At 37.9% G+C, this 16,992-nt stretch overlaps 1 protein-coding gene across 1 annotated transcript in view; it reads right to left on the bottom strand.

Moving 5' to 3' along the window:
- MMS22L (MMS22 like, DNA repair protein) overlaps window positions 1–16,992 on the bottom strand; it is an 88,509-nt gene that overhangs the window by 21,839 nt on the left and 49,678 nt on the right. The window contains exons 15-16 of the mRNA XM_058020560.1: window positions 3,309–3,499; window positions 731–881 (exon numbers count right to left, since the gene is read on the bottom strand). Coding sequence (XP_057876543.1) covers window positions 731–881; window positions 3,309–3,499 — 342 coding nt within the window. The remainder of the gene's footprint in view (window positions 1–730; window positions 882–3,308; window positions 3,500–16,992) is intronic.

The following is a 16,992-nucleotide window of genomic DNA, read 5'->3' as shown; positions in this document are numbered from 1 at the left end:
AGGAGTCAAAATTTTTTTCTTTTCATCTCACACAAAGAGCAACAAAACTCAAAATTATAAAATTCAAATTATAAAAGGAATTTAATGTGCCTAACTCATATTTCATTCAGCACATGTTAGGTATGTGCAGCCTTGAATGAAACTCACTCTTTAAAAAACATAAAGGAGAAATTTAGCAGAAGATTGAACACTCCTTTCCCAAGTTCCAAACTGAAACACAAGGAACTAAATTCAACCTTTTCTAACACCTCCCTGCAAGAAGGCCATAGCCTCATCTTTGTCAATCACACTTAAATAATCTTTACCATATCCTGATTTACAGTTACTGTCCTTAGTACACTACGTACCCTAAAAATGTGCAACATTTTTCACTTTCAAATACAGTCCAACACAGAAATATTCCCTCTTTCTCTCTCATTTCTCACCTCCCCTGCTTCCAAAACCTGATTCAGAAGCGGGCATGGCAGGCAAAAAAAAAGCACACAACAAAAACAACCACCACCCATCCATCTTAGGTTCACAGAGGCTTACTTAGTGAAAATAAAATTTCTCAGGTATATAAAAATGTTACTGGATTGTCTTGGGCAATCTGCACTAACTGATCCTCTTTTGAGAGGATGCAAAGAATCTGCACTGTTTTAATCAAACATTACATTCTGAAGCAAGATTTTCCTCAAACCTAATGAAGGATGAAAAGGTGATGGAAGAACAAATAGTCACAACTTTTCACCTGTTTTCAATTAGATGACTTAGATATCTTGACACCAGCTGAGGCCACACCATGTCATCCCACCCAAAGAGCCGCATCATCGACAGAACAGGCTGTGGCTGCAGATCTGACAGGGCTTTGCTGGGTATATCCAAAGCCAAGAGAGTAAAACCTGTTTTTAAAGGGAGAAAAACATGGCACCATTTTAATAATTTTTCAGTAAAATCTCTGTTCCACAAAGAGCACTGAAAATTAATTACAATTACTAATGTGCAGTCTGGAAGTACCAGAAATCTCAATTAGAACAGGGCAACTGTTCTTACAGTGATTGTTTGTATCCACGTTAAAAATGTAGTCTCTATCCCAAGCAGTTTGTAAATTATCAAGACACATGGGTGGCAAAGGAGGAAAGATAGATCCTAACACATGCAATTTTAAACAGATTCACAAAACCACAGTTTATAAATCCTGAAGGCATAGTTTTACCACCTCTGCAATGTCTTAAAACCTGCTTTTTCATCTTCTTGACTTCTTTTCTTACCTCCATCCACTATATCTTGCCCTGTACACTTAAGTATTACTGTGCTTTACAGGGTTGAGTTTTATTTATTTGTTTTGTTGTTTTTACACACTTCTCACAGTGAAAAACTGGATCTGCAAAGAATTCACTCAGTAAAAGCTGGTACCTCTCTATTTTTAGAAGGCTTTCATGTATCAAAAGTTACCATATAAATAAAGCACTACAGAAAAAAATTACTCTTGCCAAGGATCTCCATAAAACTGCTGCAGATCTAGAAACTGGGGCAGTACTTTGTGCAGAATTTTGGTAATGAAGCATAACCTTTTGCTGTTTCTGTTAATTCCACTGTAGATTCTGTATCCAACAGTACCAGAATAAAAATATAATGCCTTATTAATACTGCAAATGACAAGTGCATAAAAACTCAGAAATTTGATGTAATCTTAAATGCTGAGCAGTTATTAGGTTACAGGAAATGAGAAACATCAAATGAGTCAGGAAAACTGACCTTGGAGGGCAATGAAAAAGGGGCTCATTAGTTCCCAAAATCTCCAATTCAAATAAATATAAACCTGCATGCATTGACAAACTGACTTTAAATTAGACAGAAAAGGCTAGTTTTATTGTTGTTCAGAAACAACAATAAAGTTGTTTTAATTAACAGTACAGGGACAGACTACCTTTAGCCATGAAGGACTTCCCATTTCCTTATGTGCCTCAGAATAAACAATAAGGTCATACAGAGTCCCCATTCTGCCTTAGGTGAGGAAACAATTTGTGCCAGCCTTCTTCCAGATTATCACCTCGTTTCTGCAGCATCAGCCTTAGGAGAGGCTGGGAAGAGACGGGAGGCAGAGCAGAGCTGTGAGGCCCGGGCTGTTTGCCTGGCAGGGGGAGCAGGAGAGCTGTGACAGCTGCTCTCCCTCTCCTCTGGGCTGCAACCTTAAGGCAAGAAGCTCAAACAGCATGGGAAAGGTTTGCCTGTCTCTGTAGTGCTACCTTACACATCTCTATAAAGCAGGTCACAACTGCACTCCCCTCCTTCTCAGAGGAGTTTATAATAGCTTGCTGCTCTTGCTATTTCACTGTGCTAATATAAAATAGAAAAAAAATCTATGTCACTGTAGGAAATGAATGAAAGTTTTGACATTAACAACCTTCTCCTTTGATTTGTATTGCTGTTTCTCACACATGTTTCAGCAGTGTGAGACCACTACTGTTGCACACTGCCTCTTTCATTAATGCTGCCTCCTAACTACCACAGAGCTGCTTCAAATGAAGGGTCTTTTAGGTTTTCTATTACCAGCTCAGTACTCCTGAGCTTGTAACTTTATCTAATTCATATCATGATGGGAAAAAATATTTTATGTTTCACTCTTCTGAATTTTAGTTAACTGAATACAAGATTTCATTGTAACTGCAGAATGCCACGTTAGCTACTGATGTGAAAGATCTAACTGGGATATCTTTCTATTCACTGCCAAGCTGACTCGTTGCATGTGGAGTTCACACACATATGGAATGTTGTACTTCAAGATTAAAAGCCTTCAGTGCAAAGCATGACAAACAATTAGAATGAATCATTAATAGTTTTATGACCACAAACATAAGGATTTGTCAAGAAGCAACAGTCAAGTAAGCAACCTTTTAAGAATTGCTTTCAAATGAAAAATATTTTAGAAAATTTAGTTTGAATCTCAACCATTATGAACAGTTCAATACAAATAAACATCTACAAAAACAAGTAAATTCTGAATATAGTGGAAAACAGTATCCTTATTTATATTGTATAACACTTGCATGTTGATTATAATTTGTGACTAGTAGTGAAAAAGAAGTCAGGTTTGTGTAGCTTCAAACCCCTTTGGCATTCTCAATGTGTTTGTACCCTATTAAGGAACTCAACACTACAATAGTTCCTTCTGTCAAAACATTTAGCACAGATTCTTCTTTTTTCATTTATACACACTTAAGTTACTACATGGAAGGAGAAATATCCCAAAGTACAAACTCCTTGAAAGTTTGTGACCCAGAGAATAGCACCAAACCCAGCAGGTCGCAGGCAGGGTCAGTGCTAACCTGCAGCAGTATCAGCAAGCTGTGGGGAAGGCGGCGTCTGTGACATTCTCTGGCTCTTCAAGTGGGGAAAGAAATTTCTCCAGAGAGCACTGGCGACAGCAAGGTGGTGCTCTTTAGCCACTAATGCAAGCTGTGCATCTGGGGCTGCGTTTCCCAGCTGAGGTCCCTGGCTTACACGTTCGTGCACGCTCCTAGGGAGAAACAAAAACAATGTTTCCGTACAATAAATGAAAAATTCACATCTTTTTAAACAGTATTTACAGCTACTTTAAACTGTAGAGTCTGAGAACTGAAGGATCATTTCGAGCAATTAAAGCCTTTATGCAAAGACATTATGCATACCAGTTATTTGATGGATGAATGATGGCATATTAAGCACCATAAAGTTAATGTTAATTACTAATGTCAACCATTAATTATATGCTTTTTAATATGTCAGATCAAAATGCAAAATTGGCAGCTTTAAAATTAATATCTGCATTTTGCAACCGTTAGCATGACAAGCAAGTCTGCTTCCAATCTAAAGGCAGGTGCTTCTTTAAAATTTCTGTCACTAGGATTTTTAGGATTGAGTTGTGTACAGCCAATAATGGCAAATGATTTTGATCAATTGTAAAGCTTCCTTCTGAAATCTACTTCTCACTTGTACAATCTCACTAGGTACGAGGTTAGATAAAAGATTCATTTTATCCTGATGCACTGCAGACAATTAGGTTTGACAGCAATGCCCACAGCTTTGTTAGTACAGTAAAGACAAAAGTTACCACTACACATAACTCCCATCTCTTCCTCAGACAATGTGGCATGAATTCAATAACACACTCAATTTTCTTTGATTCTACTAGTACCATTCCTGCTACTTAATCTAATTTGGAAGTTGTGACTTTCTAGAGGTTTAATAGAGATATGTCTTCGGGGAATCAATGTTCTCTGAGAAATGGGGAGGGGGACATTAATAAATTTGTCTGGTAGAGCAGGATAGGAGGCATTATAGTAGCAGGCTGATCAACTAAATAACATGCTTATTAAAAACAATCTGTAGGAACGCACTATCATTCCTGTTCCTATTTATCTTCTGGTCAACCCAATTGAGATTGTGCATTAAAGCACAAGCAGCATTATTACATTTGCTTTATTAAATTCTATAAACAGCACTGTAAAGTCAGAGTCAAGATATTTATAAGATAATGGCAAACTGCAGAGGCATCGAGAATTGCCTTAACACTAACATTTCTAGACCACAATGTTTTTTTCTTAACTGCCATTCTCACAATAGCAACTGTTTCACAAAAATCTTCCCCTGGATCTTTATCTTATGCTTACCCTAATTTGAAATAGACCAAAACAAAAATAGAAAAAACTCCAGCTTCTAGTTCCCTTCTGGGAACGGAGGAAAATTATGAAAGAATTACACAACTCACAGCACTCATTAGGACATCTGAAATGGAATAATTTTAAATAAAGAGTAGGTTGGCTGCAAGGCCTTCCCGTACTACAGTTGATATTAGAAGCGCATCTCATTATATCAAATTAGTATCCAAAAATTCTGCCCAACACAATGTAAAACATAAAACATAGTGGCTGTCAAAGGTAACGATACCTTATGCCTGCCTGCAGGCATTCATTAGTTTCAATAGGACAGACAGAGAGAATTGAGTACCAGATACTTTTTGAATGGCTACATTTAACAGACAAGGAAAGGTATGCAGCATTAGGAGGAATCAAGGATTTCTTTGAGAGATGGCATGAGTCCAAACACAGGAGCAGAAGCCAGGAATTCTAAACCCAACATTTATTCCCTCTGTGGCTTCACATAAATCATACAGCCTTTGTTAGCCTCAGTTTCCCAGCCATGATATTTGGATAGTGAGACAGCTTACCCTTTAAGGATGCTGTGAAAACAATCAATGCTTAGAAACTGAGGATTATATTCAGTATGCCAGTTGGTATTCCTATTTACAAGGCATATTCTCCAAGTCAACATGAACTGAAATAGAAGCAAGATTAGCATAAAGAGTCAAGCAGCACTTCTTTGGGAGCATCCCCTCATGAAAACAGGGCAAAGAAAAGGGTGTAGAAACCGTGAGGTGTAGAGGTCAAATGATGAGATGGTAAAAGCAAGGGAAAATACAATAGTTTAAAAAAATTATTTTTGTCTATTGCAAAAAGAAAAAGTTTAACAGTAAAAACAAAGGGCTTTTCTGTTCTATTTTGTTAGGAAAGGAAACATGATGCCTCATAATGCAGAGAATAAAACTTCTGGGACCAAATTCTGCCCTACTTACACCCAGACTACACTGTAAAACTGCACAAAGACCTTTTTCTCTCCTCTAAATTGCCTCTCCAAAGACGGGTGCCTTGCATCTCCTTTAGCCATCTATGCAAAGTAGAAGGGTGTACAGACTTCCAAAGTAAGGTAATATATCTCTGTGTCAGTGGAAGGGCAACACGTACAAATCACTATTTATGTTTATTCATAGTAACCTACACAAATGCTGGCAATAAGGTAAATGCTTGGAATAGATGGGGCATCAATATATGCTGCAGCTGAAGTAGCCAGCTATTTCTACAAACTAGCACATTTTTAACTCTACGAAAATATGAATAAATGCAATTTTACTTTTTATACAGGTTTCTACTATTTTCTAACACTAGACAAGCATACCATCAAACATTACTCAATTTCTAAAACTTTATACATTTGATTTTCTATTCTGCTGAGAACTCAGGAACCACTAGTTGCCTTATTACATTGGTAATAATTTGGTGTGGTTTTTACTTCTTTTAAATAATGAATTTTCCATTTCTTAAAAAAAGAAAAAAAAAAATCGGGTTTTTTTTTTTTGTTTTTTATTTTTCATTTTGCCATCAGATCAAATAAACCCTGGGTTTATTAAAGAAGGGAATGCTTGTGCTACCTGAATGAGGATTGTGCTGGATGTGTCGGTATAATAGTAGCATACAGGATTATTTTCTATATCCTACACCTAAAGAATTGCAGCCATTTATCTGGATGTAGACACTGTAATCATAAAATATGCCCTTGCAAGCCTGCATTACTAAAACAGACCCAAAGTTTGTCAAGCCAGAAGAGTAAAACACAAAACTCACTAGTCACTAGTAGTGACTTTCAAGTCACTACTAGTCTGTAATCTGCAATGGATGCATAATAACATCCAGACTTAATGAAATGTCATTTAATTTGATCTAGAAGGGTTCAGAACTCCCCAACATGAGAGAAGACCTCTCTCCTACCAGCACTGCCAGGGGCTGCCACCCTCAGGGTCTCACAGGCTGTGAATACAGACATTGGTTTCTTCACAGACAGTATTCCCAGCTCCTCAACTCCCAGTCCAAGGCAGGCCAGCCACAGCATCTACAAATCTCATCTGCCCAGTACAGCCTAGATTAAGCTCAAGAAAGTCTTCTTAAAGGACCTGAATGACCTTTTGATGTTGAAACAAATTAATAATGAAAACCCACCACCTGAAGGATCAACACGCTTGGATAAAACTAGGGAATTGGGAAGAGATATATGAGTATTTCTAAAATGGTGAATGGTTTTGATGCGTAGAATTTCAACTACAGTCATCAGTTATTTCCAGAAAAACTCAGGCAATGTGAAAGGAAGCAAAGAACCATCACAATCAGATTCAAAGAGAGGTAGTAAGTGCTTTGTGCCCTTTGCAAATCAATGGAACTTGCACAATATTTAAATTTTGAAATTTCCCTTCCAAACATTCTCCCTCTTTTATATCAGTATAAGATTACCAACACAGTTCATGGAATCATAGAATTGTTTCAGTTGGCTGGGACATTAAAGATGATCTATTTCCCACACTACTCCATGGACAGGGACATCTCCCACTAGACCAGGTTGCCCAAAGCCCCATCCAACCTTGCCTTGAATACTTCTGGGGCATCCACAACTTTTCCGAGCAACTCCTTCCAGTGTCTCACCACCCACACAATAAAGAATTTCTTCCTAATAGGTAAGTTAAATTTCCCCTCTTTTAGTTTGTACCCATTACTCCTTGTCCTACCACAACAAGGACAGATGCAGAGTCCCTCTCTGGCATCCCTGTCGGCCCCTTCAGACACTGGAAGGTTTCCATGAGGTCACCACACAACCTTCTCTTCTCCAGGCTGAACAGCTCCAACCTTCTCAGCCTTTGTACAGGAGGTGCTCCAGTCCTCTTGTCAACTTGGTGGCCTCCTCTGCCTTTGCTCCCACAGGTCAGTATCTATTCTCTGCTCAGATCCCCAGATGATGCCATGATTGACAGCTCAACCAGGGCTTGGGCATGGCCTGGGGGTGGAGCAGGGCACTGCCTCACCTTTAGCAAAGCCTGGCCTGCCCTCCCACCAGACACAGATACTGGGATTCCAAGGTGTTTCAAAACATCCAATTTCTGACAAGCAGTGTGACAGTGTTCACAGGGATCTTAGGATGAGGGAAGAGATGAGGATCTCACTCCATGTTTCAGAAGGCTTGATTTATTATTTTATTATATATATTGTATTAAAACTATACTAAAAGAATAGAAGGAAGGATTTCATCAGAAGGCCAGCTAAGAATAGAAAAAGAAGGAATGATAACAAAGGCTTGTGGCTCGGACAGAGAGTCCCAGCCAGCTGACTGTGATTGGCCATTAATTAGAAACAACTCCATGAGACCAATCACAGATGCACCTGTTGCATTCCACAGCAGCAGATAACCATTGTTTACATTTTGTTCCTGAGGCCTCTCAGCTTCTCAGGAGAAAAAATCCTAAGGAAAGGATTTTTCATAAAAGATGTCTGTGACAAAGCAGTACACTCAGCTTTTAGCAATCAAACAATATTTATCAAACAGCATTGCAGAATTACTTAAAAACTACTCATTCAGTTTCACTTTCTTCAAATGCCATAAAACACCAATACATCTTTAATACCTCTACTGACTTCTTCCTGTCATACCACCAGAACTGCTATTTAAAGTGACCAGAACTGCAAGCAAGGTTTCAGCAGAAACCACACACATTTCCAGTAACTAAATCTATCCAAGATTAAGTTGAAAAAGTTCTTCGTGTGCCCTCCATACACCTTTGAATATTGAGTATGAGTATTCAACTAGTTGACTATTATGTCATTTAATTGCGTGTTATAGAAAATTGCAACTATAGCACCTGTTTCATCGATGCCTGTGGATATCAACCCTCATGTTAACAAACTCACTGTTCAACTTCCACTGAGTAATTTGTTCACAGGCATTTATTTTTTTGTTTGTGCTTCAAATATGCAGTTGACACCAAATACACGTAACATTTCTGAACCACAACCATTTCCGATACCATAAAATATCATACAAAGTGTAAGGAAAAACACACTTTTAGAGTGAGTAAAATACTTTTATACAGGACTTTTTAAAACATTAAAAAATAAAAACTAGTTTCAATCTGAAGTATAGTACTGGCACTCAAAAAGGCAAAACCAAAATGGCTGCATCTAGGTTCAAGTCTGCTTTCAATGCAGTATCCTAGCACTGTGCCAAAATACAAGTAACAAACTGCAGGATCCTACCTCTTACAAATGCAGATTCATGCAAAAGAAATGGATCTGGATTCACAAAAAAGGCACACTAACTGCATGGTGGTGTAGCTCAGAGAGTGGTGGCAAGTCACAGATTTGGGTTTCAGGCATCTCATGATAAAGGCTTTTGGCTCTCTTTTCACTGAATGACTGTGGCCATCTGACCTCATGTGTCTGAAGAGGTGAAGCTCCTTTCTCTTGGCCCCAGCTATGAATGCGGGTGTGCCAAGTGGCAGAGCTCCGCACTGAACTCCTGGTTATCAGCATGTTTAGTAAGGGCACTGACAGCATGCTTACAAGAATTTTAAGTGCTAGAACATCTACTTTATGTTCTCAAAGTGCCTAAGCTGGATGCTAAACAGCTAAGATCTATGAAAACAGCCTTAATGCCTCTGGGCACACGTTTTGGTACCCATGGAAGCTGGGTGCTTAAAACAAAGTGACCTACACGCTGTCAGACACTTCCATATTCAGTCTGTTTCAGTGAGACATGCATGAAGGAAGGTGACTAAATTCTACCCAAGTCTGATTCAAACATCCAAGCCTTCTTTTAAATCTGTTTCTAAGCTCTCTGGGATACAGTTTATTTTTTATAGCCTTTTATATAGCACCCAGTATATTGAGTCTGGTATGACTGCAGTAGGAGCTCTTAAAGTGCACAGAATTTTCACCCACCTTTGTGGAATTAAAAACTACATTTCAAAAAGCTAAGCAAAACAAGAAACTTAAGACCAAACCCACATTTTCCCATCCATTAAAAGAAACATTTGGAAAAAGATCTCACAGTTTATATAATGTGTCAGCACTGTGGAAGCCATAACAATAGCACCACCACCACAGAGCTGTACTGCTGTACAGCACAGTGTATAAGCAGAAGTGGAAAAATCATGACACAATATCATCAAAGATCAACATACCCCTATCAGTTTAGTACTTATTAAATTATCTTTTAGTGTTCACCCTTCATTTTAATTTGCTTCAATAAACCATTTGTTTAAATGTTTACTCAAAAAAGGAAGTCCAAATAACATGCCTGGTTATGAATGTGTATGATGATTACTGACTTATGCGATGGAGTAGGGAGGGCTAACTAGGGAAGTGGGATGTTTCTCAGAACTCTCTATAAATAGGAATTTTATCAAATGCTTAAATTCCCTCACAGTGCTCAAGTTCTTTATAGTGGTGTTGTATAGTAATACAACACCATTAGTATCAGCATTACAGCACACCTTCATCAGGAACAGGAAGCACACACAACGTGATGTCTCTTAGATGTTGGATGAGATCCAAAGGGATACAAGGATGTAATGGTTAAAAAGCAGGGCACAAACAGATATCAGACTCCTGAATAATAATTCCCAAACTGATCACTTAGATCACCCTCTTTTGACCAGAAAGTTCCCTAGATGCCTGCAACTAATCTACACAAAAGCCTTGAGCTGAGCATCTGATTCAATCTCTGTCTACTGGGGCCCAGAAATTTGATCACGACTAATCCAAACCAAAAAAAAACAGGCAGCTTGCATAAAGTGCAGCAGTAGCTACTTGTATTTTCAAACACAGAATACACTTTTCTTTATGTAGCAACCAGTGAATCACAGCATCAGGGTGGAGGGCAGCTGGGTCCAGTTTTGGTATTATTTTGGGCTCTGCTTTTGATTGAGTTCTATGTTACTAGATAAAAATGTGAAACCAATTACTGGATAAAAATGTGAAATCCTAGAACAAGGCATGGACACTCTTCTCTCCCAGTATTACATACTAATCACTAGAGAGCAGATATCATCACTGCAGCTGCTGCCTGTGATTTAAATGACAAACAAACAACATAACTAAACAAAACCCCAAGACACTTAAGCACATATCTTCAGCAGCTGGGCTCTGCAAGTGGTTCCAAAAACACAGATTTCTGTTTTCATGACACTAAATCAGATGTCTCTGGGCCCACCACACATGCTGGATTCAATCCTTTACATTTTCTGTAGGTCAACAGGAAACAAAATCCCAGAGAGGAGGCAAGAGTGGTTTGTTGTACAAGATACATATACTACATGTGTCAAATGTGTTGCTGGTGAGCTGGACCTGTTACTGTAGGTCATTAACCATTGTATCTTGGAAGACCCCTACATCATTTGAGAGCAGGGTTCTTCCAAGTGCTGGCAACCTTTAAGCTCACCTGAACAGAGCTGTCAGGCAGACAGATACCCAAGAATAAAAGGTCAAAAGATGCCAACATCACCACAACACTGTAGAAAGAAACTGATGCACAGAAAATTCCACCTGAACAGGAGGAAGAACTTTCTTATTGTATAGATGACTTAGCACTGGATCAGGTTACCCAGAGAGGTTGTGGAGTCTCCCTCACTGGGGATACTGAAGAACTGCTTGCACACAATCCTGTGCCATAAGCTCTACAATGATCCTGCCTGAGCAGGGAGGTTGGACCAGATGACCCCACTGTGGTCCCTTCCAACCTGACCCAGTCTATGATTTCAATTACCACTGCTTCCCTGTAAAACCTCAGCTAAAAGACACTCTACCTTTCTCCACCCAAACCTCTCACTCACACACTGTGCTTGTTTGGTTTTTTGCCACACACACATTAGGAATACATCACCCCCAAACATCTTAAAACATATTTTGCATTGTGTTGCCTTAATTGAAAAAATGTCTTCTAACAAAATAAAAAAGGCTACAGATCTTTTCAATTTACCACACATCAATCATTGCCTATGTAGAAGCAGATCACATACTCTTTCTTACTGAAGATACAGCAGGTTTAAATAGAACCATTCCACTTCTTCATTGGTGGTATAAATCTTCAAACCTCAGTGGAAGAGCCTAGTATATTCCTATTGTTAGTGAATCATTGACAGAACAGACTCAACAGTTAAGAAGATTCTAATGTGACAATTTATATAAGCAGAGTAATTAAAGTATATTAGAAATCCAGATAATCTCTCCCAATCAAGCCAATGAAGGGCAGCCCATGGGCATTCAAATTACACATTGCAATTTAGCTCAGGGTCACCTTCCCAAGTTAAATAATGCCAACAGAAAATGCCTGCAACAAAATGATTCTTACTCATAACTAAACCTATTCAGGAAATGACATAAAGCCTTTTGAAGATATACACATTTTAAGAAGTTTAAACCACTTTAAACCACTACTTTTTTCCTTCTGCTGATTGGAAGACTAGGGCCAAATTTAATTTCTCAGACATTACTTGAAATATTCACTAAAACATAGGGAAGAGAGGAGAAAATGTTTCAGATCCCTTTACATGCTATAGTGAAGTAATATTTTCCTATATTACTTGAGAGGGTGTGAAAACAGATGATGCAAGATGTAGTAATTAATGAATCACTCTACCAAAAGATAAGGAATTTAGTGCTTATGATTTTTTTAATATTCTCATAAGCAGTTTTTTTTACTGCTTTTAATTTTTTTTTGTTTCATGCATCTTCCGCAAATCAGTCTATGGATTACACAATTAAAATTATTCAATTACATTTTGACATAAAATTAAATCAAAACCAGTATATATAGTTTTCCAACTTTAAGGTTACAAAAACAAAGCAAACAAAAAACTCCCCCACAAAACATAACCATTGCAACTGATCCCATAATACACAAAAAATAGCAAACATACACTATTCAAATTTTAAGTCCAAGTTTCTAAATTTTTCAACACACAACTGCTACTTCTTTACAGAAATACAATTCAAGAAATGGGGCTCTGTCTGAAACTAATACAGAGGAATTTGCTAGATTTATGTTCTTCACTGAATTATTTATATTTGTATGTAACAGAGCAAACAGTATGTACCACAGAAAAAAAACTGAACTGGAAGTCTCAGGCTTCTAAGACAGCCATTTTTTCTCAGCAATATGAAAACAATAATGTGCTATGATACATAACCAGCAAAGTTCTCATTGATTAAAGGATCTTCCCAATCAAGGAGTCACTAAAACTGGCAAAAGCAGCCATGACCTAATCCTCTTCAAAATTTTCAAACTAAGCATTCAGAGTAAGGGATGTTAGTTTGTCAAACTGAAACATTTCTGAACACAGTAATCCCTTGAAACTTCAAATATTCCTTGGGAATTCACCTTCTGGACTTTTAGAAAGAAGCTGCACATTGGTGTGACAAAGACTCAAAATCTAGGTGTCATTCATATAGACTCCTTTACTTTTTTTCCTACTGGATGGCAGAAGTTGCACAAAGGCCAAAGTGGTACTAGCCCGAATATTCCTGCCCTTCACTGAAAAGCAGTGAAAGTTCCCAAGATACCACCTACAGACTTTGCAGAGATGAGAGAATAAAAGAAGACAGTATTTTTGAACCCATGAAATTGCAGGAAGAAATGTGGTTATTCTTCAAAGAGGAAAATGGGTACACAACAAATTCAGTAGAATTTAACTAAGAAAGAAAAAATAAATAAAAGACACAAATGAAGTGTCAAGCAGAGACAGTTCTCCCTACTACATTACACCACTTCTTTTATCCCATTCTTCCTGCAGTGACCTTTACCTCATGCACTTACAACAGAAGAGAGACTTGGATCCTCAGTGAGACTTGCAATGATGCAGGCCAAAGAGATGACATAATCATGAGATGCAGATGAATACTCCATATAAACACTAAGAAGAACTTTTCACTGATTGCTTGATCAAAGTCTTACAAAAATGGAGAAATGGGTCAGCAGTCTACCTGAAGCAACTCCTACTAAATTACAAGAAACAGCAAGGATTTGGAGAAGAACTACTATAATATAATCAGGGACAAACTAAAGGATATCAACCTTGGAATTCTTTTCTACTGACTGGATTCTCTTTACTTTAAAGACATGAAGTACAAGTGTCACCAAAATTCTGATTTTATAATGTGTAATATTAAAGATGGGGCAATAAGTTCCAATGATTTTCCTATGCATTTAACATCAGATTTTAGAGGAAAGCTATTCATTAATGTATTAATACAGAAAATGTCAACAAATCTTGTGTTGCTCCTTCAATCCACTGATTCATAGATAATTTGTGGATGAGGAACACTAGAAAATGTTTTTCTTAGTTACTCCAAAATGTTCTTGTGTATTTCTTTTAGAACACATATTCTTCCAAAAGCATCCACTATTTTGTAAACAATTAAACAGCATAATAGTTTAATTATGTTAACCACTAATTCATTCATCAATAAATTGTTTTACCCATTTTTGAATGGCTAGGCTTGATGATTATTCCCTCTATATGCCTAAGTGAAGAAATGTCTGAGGCAACAGTTGCAAGACCACACTAATAAATAAAAAAAATTTAAAAATTAGAAAAATTATTTGCCCATCAAGGGACTCATCTCCTGATATAAAAGATTCTAATCTTCACTGGGATTGAAAGTGTTAATGCTGTGAATAAAATATTTTCAACTGCAAGTGAATCATGTGAAGATTATCAATATAGCAGCAATGTAGAGAGGTGCTCCAGCAAGGTTACAGAGTTTAATATAATCCTCTCTATAGCTAAGCACAGTAATAGAGAACCCTGCGATCACTGTGACAGCATGTTGTGTGTGCTCAGTAATACTTTTAAAACACATGGGGAGAACAAGAAATCCCCAACATCCTTACCATTCTCAAAGACAAAGTAAAGATATTAACAAGAACAGACACACAACTCTAAAACACAAAGGTACAGAAAAGCCAAACATTCAAAGCTGCAGAATATTACTTAGCACTTTCTCCTTAACCCTTCTCAGAGGGTTTAACTGCAGCACAGAAAAGACAAGTTGTTATGACCGTAATTTAAATGCAAGCAACAGAGCCTGAGCTTGCTTTGTCTAGGTCTGCTGTGGGGGAATATTACATCTACCACAGCCACCCTAGCAAATTTGTGTAAAGGAGCTGTTTCCTTTTCCTAATTACATTTAGAAAAGATAAGGTTGCAAGAGCAGCAAAGACAACGCAACCTGTGTTAATTCAGTGCAACTAGTTCACATTTCAGTTTGTGGAATATTGTTGGGAAAAACAGACACCAGATTTGAGCCCAACTGCAATTTTCCTTCATTACCTTCACTGGTGTTCAGCCATGCCAGCTTCTCCCCTGTACTACGCAGGCACATGCTAAGATTGCAGTTTCCTGTGTCTGCAATGCAAAATACAAACTGGAAGGCACAAGCACACAAAGTGACGCTCTGCTGCCCCAAAATCTGAAGTCCCAGGAGAGAGTGTCCAGGTACTCATTTTAGCATAAGGGCTTAGCCATTCACAGATCTCAGCCAAGTAGTCTCTCCTAGATTCTGCACTATTCAAGGCACTGGGAGTCATCTTGTTGCTTTAAACAGGTGCTTGCTCAGTTCTTTTGAAGAAACAACAGAAAAAGTAGAGATAAAAAGACATTTAGTTTCCCTAAGCAGACTTTCAGTATAGGTTAGACATAGAATTTTTTAATCCACTGAAAGAGCAAAGAACAATAAAGAAAAAAAATTGATTTCAATTTCAATTGCATTGAAATTGATACTATTCTAGGCTGTTGCATTCCCTTTTTTTAGTTCACGTATATGCAAAAATCCCCACCTAAACAAAATTTAGTATCTATAAGTCATTGCCATACCACAGAACTTAAAATAGCTGCAATTCAATTTTCAAAAGCCTTATTTTGAATAGAAATCTTTTGCAACACTGCAATTAGTTTTATTAAGACAAAATTCCCCAATAAATTCCCTGTCACCTTACAAAATTAGAGTTCAAAAGAAATACTCATTCACCGCTGACGGGAAGGAGAAGACTTACAGAAATCATTTGAAGTTCTGTGATCTGCTCTGACCATGAGACACTTCAGCCTTTGGTTTTGAAGATTTTGTTAATTTCTTTGTTTAAAAAAACACTAGTAATCTTTTATTGAAAATATTTCTTAGAGAACTGAGAAACTGTCATTACACTTCTGTAACTTGAAGTTACCAGGGACAAAAGTTCTTTCTATTATTTTTTTGTTTTTTAAACAGGATATTTTGTTTCCAAGCTATTTTATATCTTAAAGTACTGGGAGCCCAGATCACTTCAGGTTATATTTATTAAAAATCAGACTTTATTAGGAACATAAATGCTAATATCTGCCACAAAGGGAACAGAAAGTGTTAACTGTTAGGTGTTTATATGAAAAAACACATCACTGCTGGTACCATGATTCTTCCTCCTTGCCATCAGAGCAGAACAGCAAAACAATGAAAGACTCAAGGGTCACAGCTAATAAATTTAGCACCATTTGTTCCTTGTTAAAGAGTAATAAAATAATTAAATTTCAAAATAATTAAAGAAAGACACACTTCAAAATAATCAAAAGAAAGATCCACTCAACCCCATCAAGACCTTCTGAGTGAACTCCTTGCTTGCAGAAGTTGACTGCCCACAACCACGTCCAGATGGCTTTTGAATAGTTCCTAGTATGGAGACCCCACAATGTGCCTAGACAACCTGTGCCAGTGCTCAGTCACAATAAAAATAAAAGTGTTTGCTGATGTTCAGAAGGACTCATCAGTGACTCTGGTCTTATCACTGGGCACCAGTAACAGCCTGGCTCCGTCCTCTTCACACCCCCCCTCACATAGTTCCATTTATTGATAAAATTCCCATTCACCAGTCCAGGCTCTCTCAGCCTTTCCTCACAAAAGAGATGCTCCAGTCCCAAAATCCTCTCTGCAGCCCTTCACTGGACCCTATCCAATATATCCACGTCTCTCTTGTATTGAACAGCCCAGAACTTCACACAGCACTCCCAGCTGTGGCCTCACCATGAGCAGAGGGGAAGGGTTCCCCCCCTGCAGCAGCTGGTAATGCTCTGCCTGCTGCAGCACAGAATGCCACCAGGATTCTTGGTGGCAAGGGCACATTTCCTGCTGAAACCTCAGTGAAGGCATATGGAAACCTTCCACATCACTATAAAATGACTCATACATGAATATAATTTATAGTGAGAATCAGAATGCCAGATTATCTGAGAAACTGAAATGCTGAACCGAGGAGCAAATGTTTTTATAAGCCATGTCGCTTAATAAGCAGACAAACTGCGGGCTGCAAATAGGTATCTTTCATAAAACTCTTCCATTTAAGCAGCACTTG

This window comes from Melospiza georgiana, chromosome 3 (assembly GCF_028018845.1).
Source record: "Melospiza georgiana isolate bMelGeo1 chromosome 3, bMelGeo1.pri, whole genome shotgun sequence".
Classification (NCBI taxonomy): domain Eukaryota; kingdom Metazoa; phylum Chordata; class Aves; order Passeriformes; family Passerellidae; genus Melospiza; species Melospiza georgiana.
This window is presented reverse-complemented; position numbering and strand designations above follow the sequence as displayed.